At 31.2% G+C, this 22,006-nt stretch overlaps 1 protein-coding gene across 1 annotated transcript in view; it reads left to right on the forward strand.

The window, feature by feature from the left end:
• Positions 1-2,867: 2,867 nt before the first annotated feature.
• Positions 2,868-22,006, forward strand: part of LOC124370628 (nucleosome assembly protein 1-like 1) — a 32,959-nt gene continuing 13,820 nt past the window's right edge. Inside the window, exons 1-3 of the mRNA XM_046828914.1 lie at positions 2,868-3,023; positions 15,716-15,877; positions 19,101-19,244. Coding sequence (XP_046684870.1) covers positions 15,716-15,877; positions 19,101-19,244 — 306 coding nt within the window. The 5' untranslated portion in view covers positions 2,868-3,023. The remainder of the gene's footprint in view (positions 3,024-15,715; positions 15,878-19,100; positions 19,245-22,006) is intronic.

The raw sequence follows: 22,006 nt of genomic DNA on the forward strand, positions 1-22,006 counted from the left end.
GATTTTTTGTTGTCGTTTTTATAGATTGGGTGTCATTTATTTGTCTTTAAGTTTAGTTTTTTTTATATATAACTTACCAGTGGTGTGTATTATACACACATCAAACAACATTTGCTATAGTCATACTGTAAATGGCCTTACTGTTAGAGAATCCATAAAGAACTTATTCAATCTACTACTGAAAAAAATATATATTTAACTACAGGACAGAAAGAAGTCTTGTTTTTTAACACTGGTGTAAGTCAGTTCATTAGTTCCTGTTTTGCTGTTGGCGATTACCATATTTTTGGTCAGTGTTATTTTCGTGTGTCTGGCTGTGTTTCTAGTGTAGATCTTCCTGTTGATACAGATAAAGGTACTTGCGCTTTCTACTGCTGTTGTGGGTGTGTGGTATGTTTCACGCTATTAGGTATGTGGTTCAGGTATGAAGATATGTTATGATGTGAAATTGGTTACTCCGTATTGTATTCTTTGCAGTGTTCACAATTTAAGATCTTGGTTTTAGTATTTTTATAATCTTGCCATGACGCTTTAGATCAGTGATCCACAAAAAATCACTACATTGAAGATGGCCTAAGTTTTCACTCCAAGTCCTCTGTCACAGTTTTTCTTATAGCAAGTGGGATAGGTATATTATTTTTAGCCAAACAGTAGGCCTAATTTTTATCCTGTAAAGGGCAAGTTACATCTTAACCTTCTGTCATACAACGTTTCAGCAGGACTACAATGTAAATTCAATCCCCAAAGCTATATGATACTCAAGGAGTGCAATTTGAGTATATTGTTCCTTAATTAAATGTCTGGCTACTTTCATAGATGGTTTAGCGGATCTATTTGCCTGTCAATACCATGGTATACTCGTTGATATTCAGAATCCCCATTCCTTGAAACAGGCAAGTTGTAGAATAGCATCTCGTGAAAACACATTCCTGCAAAATTTGATTATATATCAAACGATCTTATCCCTTGAAAATGACTTATTTCTAGAAATTTTTTTATTATTAGTTAGCACAAGATATCACTGTTCACTGATCAGCAACTTTGAATACACCATGTGATGCCACTTTCCATGAATAATCTGGACATTTTGTTAATAAAAGAGGTTCATATTTATTAGACGAGTTCTGTACACAAATAAGACATTACTTTAGCTTATCCTTAATACCTTTCGAAATGCCTGGCCGCTACATAGTCCTTTGAGCTCTTCTTCGAGTCTTAGTAATTACCTGATGACCGTTAGATTTCTTTTTCAGCATAACCAGGCGAGGTAGATAAGTATTGCTAAATGCTTATTCTAAGTGAAATTTCATCTGCATCACCTGCTTTATGTACTGAATAAAATTGTTGAATTTCATTAGACAGTTTTGAATTATTTGGGGATTATTGACAAGTAGTTTTGATTTCATAAAAATGGGGTTATTGCTTTGAGAGTTAGCAACTCTTGCAACATTTTAATCAGTTGCTTGTATATCAGCCAGACATAGTTGATGTACAAATGCATCTGCTCCTTCCTCTAATTCATTGTCATCTTAAGACGATATGGTTTTCCGAGATACAGTGTATGTGATTCAAATATTTTTCCTTCTCACAGTCATCGGTTAATCCGCATTCTAAATCGTTGGAGCTTTAGAGGCAAATGATCAAAATCCTTGGTTCAAATTGTATAATGTTTTCTAATCAAAAGGGTTTTTGAATTATCCCCTTTTATTTTTTGGGGGGAGAAGCATCATTTCCCCAAGTATTTGATGATGCTTCTCGTTAAATATTAGCATAGTTCTGTTCAGGAGTTGTCAAAGTTCGAGAAATGTAGGCTATATACTTTTTCTCGTTTCCCTCTCCTTCCAGTAACACAGCGCATAACCCTTGACTTGGAACTAGTTGTCCACAGCTAATAGCGGCCTGGATGAGAACATAATTATGTGTTTCTTCTGTTGCCACACTACCAATGCAACATCCCTGTCGAACCCTTATAAACGATTTCCACTGACAACGACCATTAGGTTGAAAATCGAATGTTTCCGAAGGCGGTAGATTGAGACTGAATGCATGATTAGCAACCTTATTTCCATTGTTTATCGGTTTATCTTTGTTAGTTTTGTTCAATATCAAATCATTGGTTATCAGAATAAATTTTAGAATTTACACACTTTTACCAACGAACATAGCTCTTTAACATTTCAAAAATATAGTTACCTTCATTTTTTTAAATTGAAGGTACTGTTGAATAAAGATATATTAAAGGTGGTGTATAAAAGATATGGCTACAAAATACAATAGGCTACTTCTATTTAAAGAACATAACATAACCAGTTAGCCAGCATCAATACTTTTTACATTTGTCAACAACGAACAGCTGTTTCTTAGTATTAATCTAGGAACTCAGTCTACAGAATGCTTATAGACAAAAAGTATAGCATTTAAAAATATTATTTCATTAAATAGTTACATTTACACCAACTTTTATGTTTATTATAGTATGATAATTTATTGGTAAATATCTCATGCCAAATGCTTAAATATTTTCCCACCAACCCACTATTGTAGTTGATCATCTCCTCAACGCACTATTTCCCGCGAAACAAAATATCCCTAATTATATGTTTTTTTTCTATGATGTAATTTTATACTGACAATTAGTTAATTGTTGTACTAACCACTGGTAATGTTGACAGCAATTTAATCTGAAACGATTTGATTATCTTTTTTAAAATTCTAAATATTTTTGTTTTTATTATTTACAAAATAATTGTATGTATACACTTTTGTTACAGACCTTATACTGCTTTGCATATATTCTTAGTTTGTAGTTATAATGAAAATTAATAGTTTACAAATACATATGGAGATTTTTAATCACGTTCATAACAATGCTAAAACTCAAATGATTGCACTGAGTTTTTTTAGGTAAATTTTACTTTCACATTCCTTTATTCCGTTGGCTCCCTGATCTCTTAGCAAGTTGATGAGAACGTCTTCCTTCAGCTCAACCTCCATCTTTCCATCAGATCAGAAGCGGTAAAAAGGTAATGTCTAACAAAGAACTTGTGTTGAATTAATGTTAATTTAGATCAATTTAGAGTTCTTGTATTACCTACCTTCAAAGTGTAATACTAAATGTAGTTTATTTTACCTAGCCATGTTACTAGAGGAATATAAAACTTTGTGAATAAATGCGTTTCAGACATTTCCCATGTGCCCATGGATACAGTCTTTCAATTTTCTTTTCAATGTTAACGAAATTATTTGCGTTAATAGCTCACCGGTTTTTATCCCAGTGTACTTATTGGTTTTTTTAACTTATCCTGTAGCAGAATAACTGCTTTATCAGAGTATATTTGAATTTTATATGGACTTTGCATTAGAGAATCTTGACAGCTCACTTTTTATGCAGCATCCTTTGCATGTCTTCTATTAGTATTTAGACAAAACTAATCTCAATATAATAGACAAGGAAAAATGTTTACAATCGTATAAAGCAAAATTAAACTCGGTTTGGGTCAAGCCCTCTGAGTGACCATGATTGCATTTTCTCTCAACTTTAATACTGAGTGTCACCATCTCTCAAATTGAGATCTTGAAACTGTTGCTATTATTTTACTGGGGCTATTACTAATTAAGTCGTAAGTTGTAGTAGTCTGACACCTTTTTAAAACAAGGTGGGCCTTGTGATCTTAGATCATTGCATAATTATAATTTTCTTGTTTTATGCCCATTAACAACAGGAAATTTACAATTTTCTAGCACTTTTCCGTAATAGGCCTATAGATGTAAATATGTGTTATGTTCAGAATACTTAAGTTATTTCTAATCTGTTTAGGTATTTATTTACAATACCGTGACCATGAAAAATGGACTTTTTTTCATGGGTTGGGCATTTATAGCCAAGTATTATTATCACAGGTGCATATAAAGTGGGGGGAAAGTATATTATTGTATTATATTGATGCCTTTCGGGCATTATTGCGTTAAGGATGGAAAATAACCGACAAAATTTTGTCGAACAACACTTGGAGGGTTAAGGATCAGGGGCATCACAAGATCTGGGATTCGACTTTTGCAAGCTCGAGTTAATTTTTTTTTCTAAAAGAGCAAGCAGTGCGCAGCACTGCGCAGCGGGCAGGCATCGTTGGACAGGATTAACGTACTAGATTTCAGTAAAATTGCCAGATGTACTGTCAAAAACAGAGTTTTCAGAGGATTTCAAAAAATCGTAACTCCTTTGATTTTCGTTTCCGACGAATTTTTTTCTTCACTATTGTTTTCAGGAAAAAATTGTAGTTTTCAGGGAAAAAAAATGAACATACCTTCCCATGGTCACGTTATTGTAAATTGATACCTCTGTTATTCTAAAATTGCTACAAGTAGTATAAAATGTCATTCTGATTTTAGAAAGCTGTAACTTTTCAATTATATTTAATATTTTTATACGAGTCTTTAAGTAATTATTTTCAAAATATTGTACTTTTAGTTTACCTACCTCATAGGCCTGTGATAAAAGTGGGGTAGGGTACGATAAAGGGATCCGGTTTTTTATATAGAAGAATGTAATCATCGATACCTAACTTAATATTCACGTCTCAAATCCTAGACTATCAATCGATATAAAAGTATCTAAGTTATAGTCCTCGATAACACTTATGTAAAATTGAAATATTACCTTACGTGTAGGCTATTATTTAAAAGTGTTTACAGCTGTTGATATAGATTATATAAGTTAACTACGTTCAAAATAATTAATCAGTATTGATTGATTAGGCCTATATCGATGGTTATGAGTAAGTATATATCAAGTAAGTACTGGTCGTTTGCCAATTTCAATATAAAAAACCGGGTCCGCTTATCGAACCCGAAAAGTGGAATAGGTATAAATTTTCCACATTAACTGTATTAACTAAAATTTTTGTACTAGGGTCTTGAAATAATATATTATTAATTGAATGTTCTTTTATTACATTTGAGGGCTGCAGTATGATAAGCGGCTACCCCCACACTCAGATCATGATTATCGAATTATATTCAATCATCGATATACAGTACCATCTAAGCATCTAAAAATACTGAAAGCTGGTTTTAAATCTTGCTAATTTATATATAACTAAATACAGGGTGTAACTGAAATACACCGACAAACTTCAGGAGGTTGTTCCTGAGGTCAAAACGAACCAAAAAGTTCCTATAAATGTATGTCCTAAAATGCATCGTTTTCCGTCTGTCCGTCTGTTTGTGTTTATTACATTAAATTTTTTTTCTAAACAACCATTAAAGGTACAAAGTTAAACTTTTCAACATATGCTAACCTAGTAAAGATTGTCAATTTAAAAAAAAAATTGAAAATTTTTACACAACAAAATTCAAAATGGCGGCTAGTTAAAATCTTTGATGGTGAATTTCTCAAAAACTACTTCCTGTATAAAAAATTTACTAGAATATAAAAAAAATAGAAATTTATTTATAAAACGAACGGTACCTCATTTTTTGAAATCGCTCAAGAAATAAAAAAGTTATGGCATTTTTCTTAACCTAGTAACATATCACATTTATAAGTTTTTTTCTTGTTTCAAAAGTTAATGTAAGTATTTAGGCAGTATAAAAAATAAAACTATATTTTGGGTTTAAAAAACTTTAAAACATGATAATTAGTTTTAAATTTTAGAAACGACATTGTAACAAGCAATCTACATGACTCAACTTTCATGGTTTAAACAGCTGAATATGTTTTCATGTTGAGACACAGCTGATTAGAACAACAATGAATTCAGATAAGTAAGTCATTTCCTTGTTTATTTTTGACAAGATATGATCTGTTACTTTCACTTGTAGAAACATTATTAGTCGATAGTGCTCTTATTCTATTGAAGATGGCAGGTTACCCATTTAGCCATCAAGCTGACATGATATTTATGTACGGAAAAGCTAACGGTAATAGTCGCCTAGCATCCCGCCTGTATTACGAATCATTTCCAAATCGACAACAACCTACTTATTCAACATTTGCTGCTGTTTTCAACCGACTTCATGAGACTGGCACTTTGTTACCTTCTACTCCAGACCGAGGTGTACAGAGACAGCGTAGAACTCCTGATTTGGAAGAAAACATCTTACAGCGAGTAGAGGAAGATCCAGGCGTAAGTACTAGGCAGTTAGGAGCAATACTCAACGTAGACCACATGACAGTATGGCGAGTTCTACATGAGCAGATGTTATATCCGTACCATTATCAGCGTGTACAAGCCCTTGGTCCAGCTGACTTTCCATTACGTTTACAGTTTTGCCAATGGTTTTATCAGCAAGCTAACAACCCTGGTTTTACATCATTAGTTGTGTGTATACAGATGAAGCTTGTTTTAATCGAGATGGAATAACCAACTACCACAATATGCATCAATGGGCTGATGAAAACCCACAAGCCATTCATGAAGGGAGACATCAACAGCAGTTTAAAATAAATGTTTGGGCAGGCATCATTGGAGACTGTTTATTAGGTCCTTTTGTATTACCTGACATACTAAATGGTGAAAACTACAGACATTTCTTACAACACGAATTGCCTGAAATTTTAGATGATGTTCCCTCGGGTGTGAGAGAGCACTGTTGGTTCATGCATGATGGAGCTCCCGCGCATTTCAGACTAGGGCAATTTCTGGACCAAACTTATGGGGAAAGATGGATAGGCAGAGGAGAACTAGCCGCCATTTTGAATTTTGTTGAGTAAAAATTTTCAATTTTTTTTTAAAATTGACAATCTTTACTAGGTTAGCATATGTTGAAAAGTTTAACTTTGTACCTTTAATGGTTGTTTAGAAAAAAAATTTAATGTAATAAACACAAACAGACGGACAGACGGAAAACGATGCATTTTAGGACATACATTTATAGGAACTTTTTGGTTCGTTTTGACCTCAGGAACAACCTCCTGAAGTTTGTCGGTGTATTTCAGTTTACACCCTGTATATATATAAATTATAATATATAAAACTGTTTTCTAAAAGAATTCTACTATGAAAATACACCTCATAGCACTATAAAACAAGATAAATATTTCAAACTAATCTCATCACTACCACACGATGAAGAATAATAACGAGATACTTTGTATCGGTGCACTTGTGACAACCGAGAAAGCAATAATACATGCCACAGATGTTTGCCATGGCTCTTTAGGAGACGCAGAACTGACAAGCAGGTGGTCAGCGTAAGATGAAGGACGCTTCCCTCCCCCTGCAGTAGAGTGAAGGTAGTTTTTAAATACTTCCTTGGCAACCGCGATAAGCACCGAGCGTGCACCGGTCATTTGGAAGGCCTTTTTTTATACTGAAAACTCCCATCAGGCATGATTTTATAGTATCGGATATAACTGTATTAAATGGTGTTTTGGTCATAGTCTACGATTCTAATATATCCATCAAAGGTGTGGGAAGGGTTAAAAATACTTTTTGGACCAACATCTGCATATTTATTACCATTGTTCTTCTCGTCACTAACACTCACATTATATAATTGAAATAACAACAGCTGGCAATGAAGTCACTGGCACACTCAGTACATAATAAAATAAAAACCGCTGCCAATGATTATGAATATCTGTAGGGTAATGTTGTATTTGATAGTATCGATATTTAAAATTGATAATCATGATTCGATTGTGGCAGTGGCAACTTATTATACTGCAGCCTATTTGAGACAAATAAATAAATATGTACTTGTAAATAGAAAAGGTTAATAATTACAAGCGTTCACATGGTTTGACCTGGAATATAATACTAGACCTAGCAGGGAATTTTTTTCAGAAGTGTGTGGTGCTGGCTACTACCTAAATACAGAAAATGCTTAAACACTTGTACAGTGAACAGGATAAAAACTGCTGCATTATAATAAGCGGCCACCAACACAATCGAATCATGATTTATCAATTAGAAACATTAAAACCATTAAAGAAAACGTTGGTCTATAGATATTTATAATTAATCAATACCTGCTCTTGTTATTTCATTTACGTAATAATTAGGCTAGTGATATCGGCAAGAACAATGGTGATAAACATGCAATTACTGTCTCAAAATGTATTTTGAAACATTAAACAAGTTTTAAATGTTCTAAAATAATGAATGACCTTGCTCCTTTAAATTCCAAGTGTCCAGTTGGTAGTGAGGAGATGAAAACTAGAATAAAATGTGGAAATCAAATAGTATTCGCTGTAAGAAAAGTCAGAACAAACACAGTGTTGCAAAAATGCATTTTAGAAGACTTTTTGAACATTCTAAATTTTGGTATCATGCATATATTGAAAATCATATACTATTTTAGTTTGAAATGAAATGTACTCTGACTTTTTATAATTAATGAATGTAATTTAGACGGCATCAGTACCTGCAGAAATACCATGTCAGATTGGTTTATAGTAGTTGTAAGTACTACGTTGCTCAAACATGCTTTAAGTAAAGTTAGTTTTTTTTTATATAATCTTACACAAATACATTTCTTTTACATTTAAAAGTATAGCTTCGCTATAATACAATTTTAATAGCATAAAACGTAGTTGTACTCCAAATTTATTCAACGTAAATCATGTGTTTTGGTATTTGACTAATGGCGGCAAGTAGGGAGTGGTCAACACCCAAGTTTTTGCTACCTGTTACTTTTACTGGAGTCAAATCATTCTTACCACTGTAGACATTGAACTTCAATACAAGATCATCTATCTGTACAAAATTTTATATATATATATATATATATATAAATGTGTGTGTGTATATGTATATATTTTGGTATGTATATAATATACACTGGGAGAATTGAAATTGTTCTGCCATGACTCATGGGCTTATGTAGGGGTAAGTCCCTCCCGGGATAAAAGACAGAATCCCATTTCTATGATTAAATGTTCAACATCTCGCACTTTAAACACCCTATTATAGCTTTCCTCATAGTTGCATCGGTCCTTTGATAGGGACAAACTAATTAAAGGATTGAGAGGAATGTACCCTTGTATTGTTTGGACGAGGGTAGTGAAAACATCAATTGCATCTTCTAATAGTTATTCTGTTTTAGTTTTATGCACTGTTTGTAGCAAGTCTTAAAAAAAGGTCATTTTTGTTTGGAAATTTCACAATATTGTTAAAAAAAACATCATCGAACAATGAGTGGAAAAAGTCAATAGGATGTTGGCAAAGGGGATATTTCATAGACTGACTGGGTTGCACATTGGATTCTTAATTACCTTCATATTATCGTTCTCGTCGTGATTCGCTACTATCATGAAGTCTCATGCCGCTCTTTATGTTCATGTAGCATTATTATATGTTGTATAGCATTTAAATCTGTCAGTTCTTACTAGAGATGTTTCACTACAGTTGTACAGATTGTGGCCTTTTCTGATTGTTAAGTCACATAATGTTCGCTGCACTTGTTTGATTTGAAATTGCGAATTTAGCAATATGAGCAATCGGTATGTATCCACGCTTTGTCACAGACACTGTCTGTCAGTGTCCCATCCCCCATCTACTAACGCATAACACCCCCTCCCTCACCATCACTCCATCACTGTCACTATAAATCTTCAAAGTGAATCTGTATATAATCTACAAGTAATGGTTTTCTTATTGTAAACTCCAATACTTTTTGTGTTTTGTTAGATACTATGTATTAGTACAGTGCACTGAGTAATGTAGAATAAAGTGTATTTAACTATGTTTCAAACATTAGGCTTGTTGTTATTTAAATATAATGGAGTTAAAACTATCTTTTGAGTTAGAATATTTTTTTGAACAGTGTTTGGTCCTAATTAGTTCGGATTAGCAGGACTCTACTGTATTTCCATAAACAATTTGTCCTAGTTTTTTATTGGTTAAACAATTTGTCCTAGTTTTTTATTGGTTAAAAAATTTGTGAAGAAAACAAATACAAAGAATTCTTTGATGTGTTTTACAGTAAACTAATCTTTGATATATACTGCAGTCTTCATATATTACTAGTCAAATGTGTATAGTATATTCATAATAAATTTCTGATATGTGATTTTTCAAATGCGTTTTTGTATATTTACAAAAGGATTTTATAACTTTTTATAGAAAACTTCAATTGATCAAATTTAAAATTCTATTAATATCATAGAAAGTTTGTGGAGAATGAATGATGTTTGGTTGTATGTTACTTACAAGAATAAAACATGAACATGCTTTTATTCCGAAATTCCAAGCATTATGAGCTACGTATTCCAGAATATTTATTTACATACAAAATAGCCTATCTTTCTTAGTGTGCTCCAAATAGTTAATGGCAGTAGTATTATCTAACATTTATTATAGATTTCAGCAATTACGAATCCAAACTATTTAGTATATTTTGGATACACAAAATTAGTTCCCTTTGACATTATGTAGGACGGCATATTTACAGTAGCAGAAGGAACAAAAATGGAAGGCCCCGGGTACTAATATGACTCAAGGAACAACAAAACAAAGTAGTGCAGTGAGCTTGTGACCATTCCAAATGGAATAAAGCAATGCACCAGACATGTAATTTGATACAGCAGGAAACCATTGAGGGGCAATGGGTCCAGTTTTGTACTGAGGGGACATACAATACAATAATGATTAGCTATATAAAACTTGTAAATAATACCTAGACTGAACCAAGAAATCAGGTGTACTGTATCAGGTTTATATATATTCATACCTTTGAATAACATACTGTGGGGCTGTAAATATTATTACTGTAATTAATATATAAACTATTGAAACGGATTTTCCAATAGTTGTTTTACGCTGAGGAAACATGGATTCCATTGTAGGCAATTAACCCTTTGAGGTCTCAATAAAAATTGCTTCGACTGTCCTCAGGTCGTATTTAATTTCTGTTAGTTTACAGTTCTTTGAACAATACACAAATGCAAGTTTTAAAATCCCTTTTTCTGCAACTTTTTTATTTTTTTCTCTTTATATATCAATGTAAATAACCTAAAAAGAATGTTTACATTATCTTTATAGTATTTTTTTTATAACTTTAAGTAACATTTAAAAAATATAAAAAAGAAGTATAAAAATATAAAAACATAATTTTTATTTTTTTATAAGATGTAATAAACCAAAATTACATGAATACAGGTGAAAAGGCACTAGGATCTCATCAGATACATGTTATTCATTATATGATATTATTATATAATACATTATATATATTATAATTTTGCCTTAGTCCAGCCCTAGGCCTACTTTGGGTAACATGTCTAGCTCTTCCTCTTAGTCTACTAGTTTGTAGCCTAGGCCTAACTGTATTATTTGCATCTCCTTGTCCTACTTCTATCACATTATCCACGAATTGATCAAATTCTTCCCCATCATTACCTAGTTTTCAATCTAAACACATCACTTTCGTCGTCTAGGTTACCGGCGACTAGGTTACCGTCATTTACCACAATGTTTTCAGAAGAATTTTCATGATTCAACTAACAATCACTATCACGGTCTTCTTCAATAATCTGTTTTTCATTTTGGATACTAATTTCACTAAAAACACTTATCACAATCATCTAATTCATCTAATATTTCGTCATCGTCAGTAAAAACTTGTACTTGTACCAGCCATATTTGTAAACACGGCGCAAGTGCAGACGTCAGTTGTATTGGTCTTCTATTTTCACTTCCAATGCCTCCTATAATATCGTGAATAAAGATCGACGTAGCATTCACGTAACCAAAATAGAAGTCCAAAGTACCAAATAACTCAAATACCGAACAGCAATAGGTTAGAAATGGACAAACAAGCAGTGACTATTATCCGGTCGACGACCTATTGTCGACATGCGAGCGTTCAGCGAAACTGCCGCGGTCGACCTATAGTCGACGACCGACCGCAAAGGGTTAATGATGATAAAAAATAATGATCCATTATGAGCACATTGTGACAATTTAAAAAGGTCTTGGTAACCACAAATACTTTCAAGAACCATTTCATGTATAGAGGAGAGATGTATTGATCAGTAAGGGAATTGGTAGTTAGAATTGTCACTCGATCTCTTGTGCTCCAAACACAAGCCTAAAATAAAATGCTGCCAGACTTTGACTTTTATTATTCCTTTACACTGACCTAAAGTGTATCAAGTTTACTAAAATTATGCTGTCAAATATTATGGAATGTTACAGAGAAATTTGTTATATCATTGGTGCTTATTCTAAAACTTTCACTCTCCGATTTCAGGGTTTCAAAATACTGCTCTTGTAACTAAAGCCCAAGTATTCAAAATTGGATCAGGAAATTGGAATATCTCCTAGTGACCTCTTATAACAGAAGTGCTTAGTATGTAATTTAAATAGGGTATGCCAGTAAATACTAATCCTAGTTATACAGTAGGAAATCAAAGTTGCAAGTAACTGCTTGTTATTTTTATAAATATTTAATCCTGCAATTGGCGAACATCCATTATTGGATGTTTAGTAATATTTTCAATGGCAGCATTCAATATCAGGTCTTTTAAAAATAAAATATTGTCAGTAGGTTATTCCTTGGTTGTTAGACATTATAAAGTACAACAAAAAACATTTTATTAGAATTATTTTATTGTATATATTTGTCAAAACTAATCAACAGAATCAACTCACGTTCATTTGGCCTGAGCTACAAATTAACACAACTGTATTTCTTATTTTAAAATAATAGAACCTTAAATTCTACCATTTCCGTTTTATTCTATAAACCTGAGAAATATTAGCTTTTAATTACTACAGTGCAGCCAACATTATAAGAATGATTTAAGTTTAAATTTTAGGCTTACATACTTAAATTGTATAATATTATACTAAAAACACAAAATTAATGAATAAACCTTACTTAATTAATAAACATGAAAAATTATTTTTGTTTTTTTTTCAGAGAGTATTAGTATAGTAATTGAATAAAATTATATAAAATCATTTCACAACATGTCAATATCTTCCTAATACTGACCTGATCATTTTTCTGCTTTCCCCACAGTTTATCATGTTCTTTAGCATTTGAGCCGTGTTTGCCTAAAATTTCATTTAAAAAACTGTTGTGCATAATGTTAAATAAATGGAATGAAAGCATGGGGTGTTGAATTTCATACTATACTTGATTTTCTAATAAAGTATGAAAAACTGTATTGAACATCCAAATCTTTCGGTTCACACCACATATTGGTTATGACAACTGACAGTGTAAAAAAAAAATAACAAAGTTAATATGTAATGGTAAAAGAAATTTTGGCACAGTATATTATTGAAAAATTACTCTTTCACTGGCTATGCACAAATTTTGTATGTAACACAAACTTTTGTTTCATTATCCAAAGACTATGCTTCACATAATTAAAACACTTAACAAGTAAACATAAATGCTGATTAACACAACCTTTTAATCCATCTGCCAAATAGCAACTGATAATCTACATCAGGGAACAAAGCTTATAAAAATGTCATCTCTTGCAAATATTAAAAGATAAAGTACCTATCTACTAGAAATGCAATTTTATAATTTTTGTAACTATTGCATTCAGTTACCTTTAGTATTCCAAATATTAACCATCCCATTGTTAGTAGTAGTTTTATCTGACCAGTAGACCTCTGTTTACATTGATATAATTAGAAGTGTTTTCCATCTGAAATTTGATGTACATCATTTTAAACAGCTGATTACAAACTTTCTGCAATGCACTGTCTATGGATGCTTATCGTATTTGGTTAGTTCATGTGATTTGTAGAAAAATCAGTGACCGGTCGGTGATAGCTGTTTATTGCATCACATGTTGTCATCATTCTGATTGTTATTAGTTAACATGTTAGCTACACAATTAAAACTAAAACATTACAACTAAAAACCAGAAGTGATATTTTTACTGTGTTAATGAGATTATATTTTGAGATAATACTGAACATATATCCATATTGCATGTATGTAAATAAGGGTGTATATTTGCTAAAAGTACATTGAATTTTTATAAAATATATATTTTGGATAAGTGAATTTTTAGTTCCTTCTTTATGTAAAAGGATTGCAAACTTCTACTCATATGTATTGGAATAGTACATAATATTGTCTACTTCTTAAATAGGTGTTTATACCCCACTCAAATGTATTGGAACAGTATATAATATTGTCATGGATTCAGGGTTGGTAAAGAAGACTTTCGTCGCTTGTCATAATTTGAATGAGCATGTCATCCTCTTCTTCTTTGTTGTAATGAAATCACATGTCCAATCTCTTTTTGTAGTTTTCTACAGAAAGTTTGTTTATTCATTGAAAATACAGTTTTCTGGATTTTATGATTTTCTGATAGGTACAATATTTTCCAAATTCATTGGAAGTAATCATTTTTGTAAATTTTGTGTCTTTACTAATATTTTTTTACGTCAATGCTACCCATTACAGCATGATTACATATGGTTAATCTGAATGTCCTTCATCATGAATATTTTGAAGCCCACACTTGAACTCTCTCATCCATTTTTACATTTTATCTTTGTTCAATGCATTCAAATCCAACTATCTATTGCCAAACACTTTTCATTATAGCCATCTGTCATGTTTTTTTTCTTATAGATAGTTATAGTAATTTTACTAAAACTATCTTTTTCATACTAAATACTAATACTAAAGTTTTGACATGGATCCATTTTCTGTAATATAGAAAAAACAATTTATAAACATTGGTTAACAATGCAAAAAACAATCAACATATAAAATTTAAAAACTTAATGTAAAAAAGTCTTCAATAAAGTATAAAGTTTTCCGTTAGTTTATTTTTAATGTATCTTTTAAATAAAGGAAGAGGGAGTTCTTTCTTAATTAATTTCGGTAGGTAAAAGTTACAAAATCTAATACTACTACCATCAATATTTGAGTATGATGCTGTATGGACAACAAAAAAAAAAATTAATTTGAAATGATTTTTGGTTTCATGGCTGTGTACATTTGAATAATCACTAATTCTGTATTTATTCCCCCTTCATAAATGTACTATTGGAATTCTATTCTTTAAAATTAGTGGTGAACGGTGCCTGGCTTCAGGCATGATTCGCTGAAGCTACATTATCACAAATACTACAAAAAGCTGGAAATGAATACTTACAGCTGATATATTACTAGCATTAAAATATGTATCACTGACCATACATCACATGAAGTGGAAGTTTCAATAATCTTGAAACATTTTTAAACACACAATGAAGTCGCATATAGGTCGGTTATAGAACTGCAAATAGAACATGCTTGTTAGCAAGAGATCGTGAGAGGTAACTCGCACATTTGTTACAGTGCTTGCCTGAACCATATAAGTGCAAGAGACAGTGAATCTTACTCAAAGAAAGATATCTTACTTTTTAACTTAAAGAATTAATGGCATAACACTTTCATTATTCTACAGTAGCAGACTGATTACACATGTCGATGTTTAACTCAAGTGTTAACATCTTATCAATTTATTTTATTTCTTAATTTAATGAGATTCATACGATTAATTCGTGTATGTGATAATTGGCTGATCAAACAACTAGTCCATTTCAGGTTTTGTTGTGTCAGTTCATAAGACGGTACTAACAATTAATATGGGAGTATGGTGAATGCTGGTCATTAATATGGGAGTATGGTGAATGCTGGTCATTAATATGGGAGTATGGTGAATGCTGGTCAGTTACTTGTAAGTGGTTTTAAAAGATTACCTGATAAGGGAGTGATTATAGGGCAATTTTGTTGATTGACACAGATGGCTGCAGAACCTGAGCGAGTTGGCGATGCCTCCGACGAGGTCGAGGAGATGGAGGACGAGGAGGAGTCGGGCACTGGTACCGACCTCAAGTCGCAGATCCTGCGGAGGCCAGATCTGTTGGCAGCCATCCAGGGGCGACTGCACGCAGAGATGTTGCAGGTGGGTAATTTTATAGATCCGTTATTACGTTGTAATTGAACTACTTGGGTAGTTCATAAATGTTTGTGAATTTGGTGAATACTGTGACAAGTTACAAGTCATATTTAAGTAATTTTTTGTAAACATTGAAAAATATTGCTTTTATTAAAACTTTGGCTTTGCTCAATAGTGAAATTGTAAGCAAAAAATAACATTTTTTCATGGACAGTTCCCTTGAAATAAAAGTGTAGACCAACAAATGATAAACATTTAAATCACCCAAATATTCTAAGTCTTAGGATTGAGAGTAGATTAATCTATGAATACAACATTTTTAATCAATCGTGTAGGTTTATTTGTCAGATATGATACACAAGCAAATATATTTCATGATTATAACGTAATGGTGAGTATTAATCTTGCACAGTTTAGTAAATTATACTTGTACAATTATTGTGTTCCATTGGCAAACTTGTGATATTACATCACATTTTTAAACCAAAGTTCAAGGACATGTTTTGAAATCACTTGTATTGTGTAAATGTGTATCATATTGGCAAATTATGTAATTTGCTAGTTCTGTATTGAAAACATATCTGCATGAAATTTTATAACAAGTATTGTGTTATAAGGTATATGATTTCATCGAGGCAACATATTGCTATAGTAGATATATTATATGTGAATAAAATTCAATTTATCTAGTAATGAACGCTCTTTGATACCATCTCAATGTATTGTTCACAGCGGTGCAGGTGAACATGATAATGGTGCCCTTTTGTTATTTTTAAATCAGGTGGAAACTCTTTTTCCCTAAAACCCTGTTGTTCCCCTGTATACACATAAATGTGTTTTAACGAAATTGCAGAGCTCTAAACAACAATTCCTATGGTTTTATTTGTAATACTATATATGGTTTGCTAATAGATTCTGATTAGGCATTATATTGAGTTCAAATTGCTAGGTTAAAAATTTTAAAAAATAAACATTTGTATCTTATTGAATGTAAACTAAAAATACAAAAAGTTCTGTTCTTATTTAAAATTTGTTTTTAATTTTGTGCGACATAGGTATTGTGAATTTTAAACAAAATGGTCTATCAAGTTTTACTTGAATTTCTAAAACAAACACAAATTTCTTAAATAGATACTTTTATCAGCAATTTATTTGAATTCATAATTAGACACAGTAGTAATAATTTATAGTAGTAAGAGTTCACAAAAGTAACTGCAAATTATCTAAAAAATATTGAACATGCAAAAATCGCCCACAAAAAAATTCAACATTCACAACAATAACCAACTATGTCAGTGACCTATTCACTGAGTGTTTTCATAAAAAAAGTAGTCATAGTCAAACCACTTTATTCCATAATATGTCAAGGTACAAAGGACAGCATTGTGCAATAACAACTAAATGCTAGTATTAATTAATTTAAATATATTAATAGAAAATTGTAAAATTAGTTCATTTAAATGATAACTTGCTTTTTAACAATTTATCTTAAAGTCTTCTTAAATTAATTAATTGGTTTTTATACCAAAAACATTTCTCATATTAAAAAAAAGATATAAAGACAACTTAGCTACATGATTTGTAAATTTTAACAGATCTCTTCCCACTACAAATTTTGTTGGTTAATTATGTAAATATCTCACACTTCAGTAATTTTTTAAAATTCAAGATTGTGATAATCGGTATATATCTATTAAAACAAGTATTATGTATGTATATTAGTATATGACACAAATATTGATTTATATTATTAATTCAAATATTTGTAAACTACATACTGTCAGAATTCCAAGTTAAGAAAAAATGTTTCATAGAATCTGTATAGTAAATGCATTATTACTCTCGAAGATATTTTGTAGGACCAATAACCTATTTAAATTGCTTATCATTGATGCTTCATAAATGCTTATCCCGTGAGTATAAATGCTAAATGTGAGTGGATCAATGAGAAATATATTAATTAAGGTGTGCTTAAATTAAGTTTGGCCATTTGTCGCAATGTTTATAGGCCAGTAGACATATTATGAGTAACGTGAGTACATGTTTATCCCAAGCTAAATTCTTATCTGTTTATAATTCCTAGAAACTTGTGGTCTGTCATTGTCTACAAAGATTTCACAGTTGAAATTTTATCTGGATTGTTTTGTAGAATATAAAATATAATTAAATTTTTCTGAAGTTAATATAACATTATTTTTATTAAAACAAATTCTTAATCGTACTTAAACCAATATATGATAAAATTTCAATATTTTCATGCCTCTGACCAGAGTTTAACATTGGAATCATCAGCATACAGAATCATGCAATGCCTTCACTTGCATCACTCCTGGCAAACCTCTTATGTAACAAAAAAAAATATTGGCTCTAGGATAGACCCCTGGGACACACCATGCCACAGTATCTGCAGTTGTGATCTATGAGCCCTCATATACTGACATTTCTGAATAAAAAATATCATAAACAATGTACAAATAAAATACAATTGTGTTTTTTTTATTTCAATGTTGAAACATCTTTGGAAAGCATCATTCCAAGTTCTTGTGTAATCAATTTAAGTGAGTTAATACAGGAAATGCTCAATCAGAATTATTTTTTATATAATCCTAACCAAGTCCTTGAGGTTCTGACTTTGCAAATTTGTTTATGTTTGTAAAGTAACAAATAAGAACTTGTATGTCAAATTATTGTGAAGTCTACATTATTGACAGCTTCATAACTAAATTGACAAGATAAGAGTGACAACTGCATGCTATAAAGTATTACAACTTTATTGTTTGAAATAGCCAATGATGTACAATATTACCCAGACTAAGAATTGAATAGACGCCGTAACTGGGCTTTCAGTACAAAGTGAAGGGGGCTTTTAACAGGCTTTTTAAGCACCCTCTTAAAAGAATGAAAACCACTGTTGCAAGAGGGAACTCTGTCCAGTTTGTACGTATCTTATACACCAGGGCACATTATTCAGTCCTGACAGAGCACACGTTTTGTATTGGTTTTTTAGTTTGACATCCTGTATCAATCCAATCATAGCAATCTTCAATAATTTTGACTCATCCTCAAAAAGATTGATTTTTTGATAACTTTGCGCACTTCCAGAGATTACTTAAAATACTGAACAGATAAATTCTATGTTTCTGTTTATTATTTTTTATGTATGTGTTAAAATTGAAACTGAAGGATATAATTAAAATGAAAGGCTATATTGAATATGGGTGTGTTGCAGTCTCTCCCGGCACCTGTGAAGCGTAGAATAAAAGCTCTGAAGAAACTGCAACTGGAGGCAACACATACAGAAGCAAAGTTCTACGAAGAAGTTCATGAGCTTGAATGCAAATACCACCTGTTATACACACCTCTCTACGAAAAAGTAAGTTAAGTACACCTAAGTTAGATAAGTTTTGTAAAATGTTGCAAAATATGTTTATCAGTTCACATGAATTATTTTCTGTCAATACACTTAAGTTTTTTTTATCACACACTTTAAAGCTAACATTGTATAAAAAGTTCAACATTATTATTTATATTGATAAGGTAGTCAAGTATGCCTAGTTTTATAAGTGAACGTAATTTTATTGCAACATTTCTGCTATTCATACTTTTATAGAGATTTCAAGAGTTTCATTGCTTCAGGAAGTTTGCATTTTATTTTATAAAAAAGATCAATTTCATGAATGTGAGCAGTTGAAACTTTTACGCTGTGCAAAAATAGAAACCTTGCAGTGTCAATTATGAAGACAATGCCAATCACAAGTCTGATAAGATGCACACCTACTTGTCATATGTGGTGTCTTGTGTGGGACTTTCACAAACGATAATAATTCTTGTTTTTAAATACAATTTATTGTCTTATTTTACAAGTTAAGCCTCCATTGAAAAAGTTATTCTTAAATGTACACACAAGATTTTTCATTCTTTGAAAAGTTTGTTTGAATGCTTGAACATGAATTGATTTTCACAACTTTTTTTTATTGTAATTAATAAAATTTAATGTAGCATTAGCTCATATGGTAGATTTTTTCTGTATGCCATTGAAACTCCACTAGTCAACATGTACGGTTAACAAAAGTAGCCAGTAGCAGTTTAAGAAAAATATCTACCAAAATCCGACAATGTACTGTAAGGGCTCTACTAAGAATCCAAGACTTATATACCTGTTTCAAAACAAAACTTTAATCAATTATTTGTCAATTAGTTTATAACATTTTTATAGTATTCAGTATCTAATATATACATTTATAATGAATGTGGAAAATATTAGTAAAACAAAATATCACAAAAATTAAATATTTTTTACTTTTGTTTATCTGAGAGGCATATGAATATACTGAACATACTTATTAGATTTCCTTTTACATTTTTACTAGGTTTTAGATCATTGTAGAACATTAAAGAAATGCTTTACTAAAACAAAATTTCAACTATCTTATCTTGTACAGTCAATAAAAATGCCAAACAAAATTTAATATATCTTGGGTAAAACAAAAATAAAGATAAATTACTTCCAAGATTTGAAAGAAAAGCGCAATTCTACCTGTTCTTGTGTAATCAACTTAAGTGAGTTAATAAAGGAAGTGCTCAATCAGAATTATCTTTCATGTGATCCTAACCGAGTACTTGAGATTCTGACTTTGCAGATTCTTTTTATTTTTTTTAAGTAACCAAAGACAACTCGTACATTAATTGTTGTGAAGTCTACATTATTGATTTTTGTATGGTGATTTTACGTATCTAAAATTATTGTTTTATATACTTATTTTATATCAGTTGAAAGCTCTTAATCTCGATGTGCCTCTTGTGGATTTTGCACTACCCTATTTCATACACACCCCACATGATTCCAAAGTTGAAATATTATTCTTATGAGAATTTTTGTTCTCCATCTGCAGCTTTTATCCTCTTCTCTGCATTGATAGAAAAATACAGATAGGTTTTGAGCAGTTATCTCGTTTTACTTGATAAATAGTAAATTGTGTAATTATTGTTGAGTCGATGAAAATATGTATACGTATTTATAATAAATAAATGTCCTACAACTACGCATGATTAACAATTGAAACACAATTTATAAATATTATGAAATGTGTGGTTGTGTACAAAATGCAGGTAATTTTAGGCGCTAGTTTATTAATGTTTTGTTTTATTTAAATAACATACTTTAAAAAAAATAGGCTTATTCAGAATTAAGAAATTTTATATATATTAGGTGTGTGTAGTAAAGTTATTTGCTAAATTTCTTCAAAGTAGGTTGTTAAACTAAATACAAGCAGTTTATAGAACTGTTTTGTTCGGTTTTTTTACAACACATGATGTTTGGGGTTTAACATTTAAAAATTATTGAAAATTCAAAATTAGTCAGTTTTGTGGCTAATGCTTATTTATATTCAGAAATTTTACCAGATTTTCACAAATGCAAATCTTGAAGTTTCTCTCAACGGTCATCACATACAGTTGTGATAGTTTCTCTGTATTATCATCGCACATACTTAAAGGAGTCACTCTCAATGGTGTTCTTGTTAAATTCTTTTTAGTGGTCATCATATATTTGCTGTATGTTTCGTTGATGACATTGGTTTGTAACCCGTTTTAAATTCTAATTTAGGAATAGAAAACGCTGTCATGACATACCGATCAGTAATTTTAATAAGAACAGAAGTATAATAGAACAATCTTTCTTATTACCACTTTTCTTTTCTCATTGAACTATCCTCCTGTTTAGAGAAGATCTGTCATTTCGTTCTGTTGATGTTTTACGGATTGTGGAATAAGTTGTGTATTTTTATTCGTACAGAAATAAAAACAATTTTGACAGATTTGAATCTTTTGTTTATGTTGTCATGATTATATAAATTCATTGTATTTTCTAAACTGCCCAATGTAAGACAATAAATATCCATACCACAGATATTTGGGATGTATGTATTAATAACGGGTTAAAATATATTTACATGAAGGAAGTACATATGAAATAGCATTGTTTATATATTCAATGTGTCTATATGTCATGCTCAAGTGTGAAGTGTTATTGTTGCTGAGAGTGTTGCACAGTTTGGGATTATTTTAGAGATGTTTTAGAGTGATGGCGTACTTATTAAAATGATAAAGCTTTTCAGTTATCGTTATGATTTTAAT

The sequence above is a fragment of the Homalodisca vitripennis genome, unplaced genomic scaffold, assembly GCF_021130785.1.
Source record: "Homalodisca vitripennis isolate AUS2020 unplaced genomic scaffold, UT_GWSS_2.1 ScUCBcl_336;HRSCAF=2105, whole genome shotgun sequence".
NCBI lineage: Eukaryota > Metazoa > Arthropoda > Insecta > Hemiptera > Cicadellidae > Homalodisca > Homalodisca vitripennis.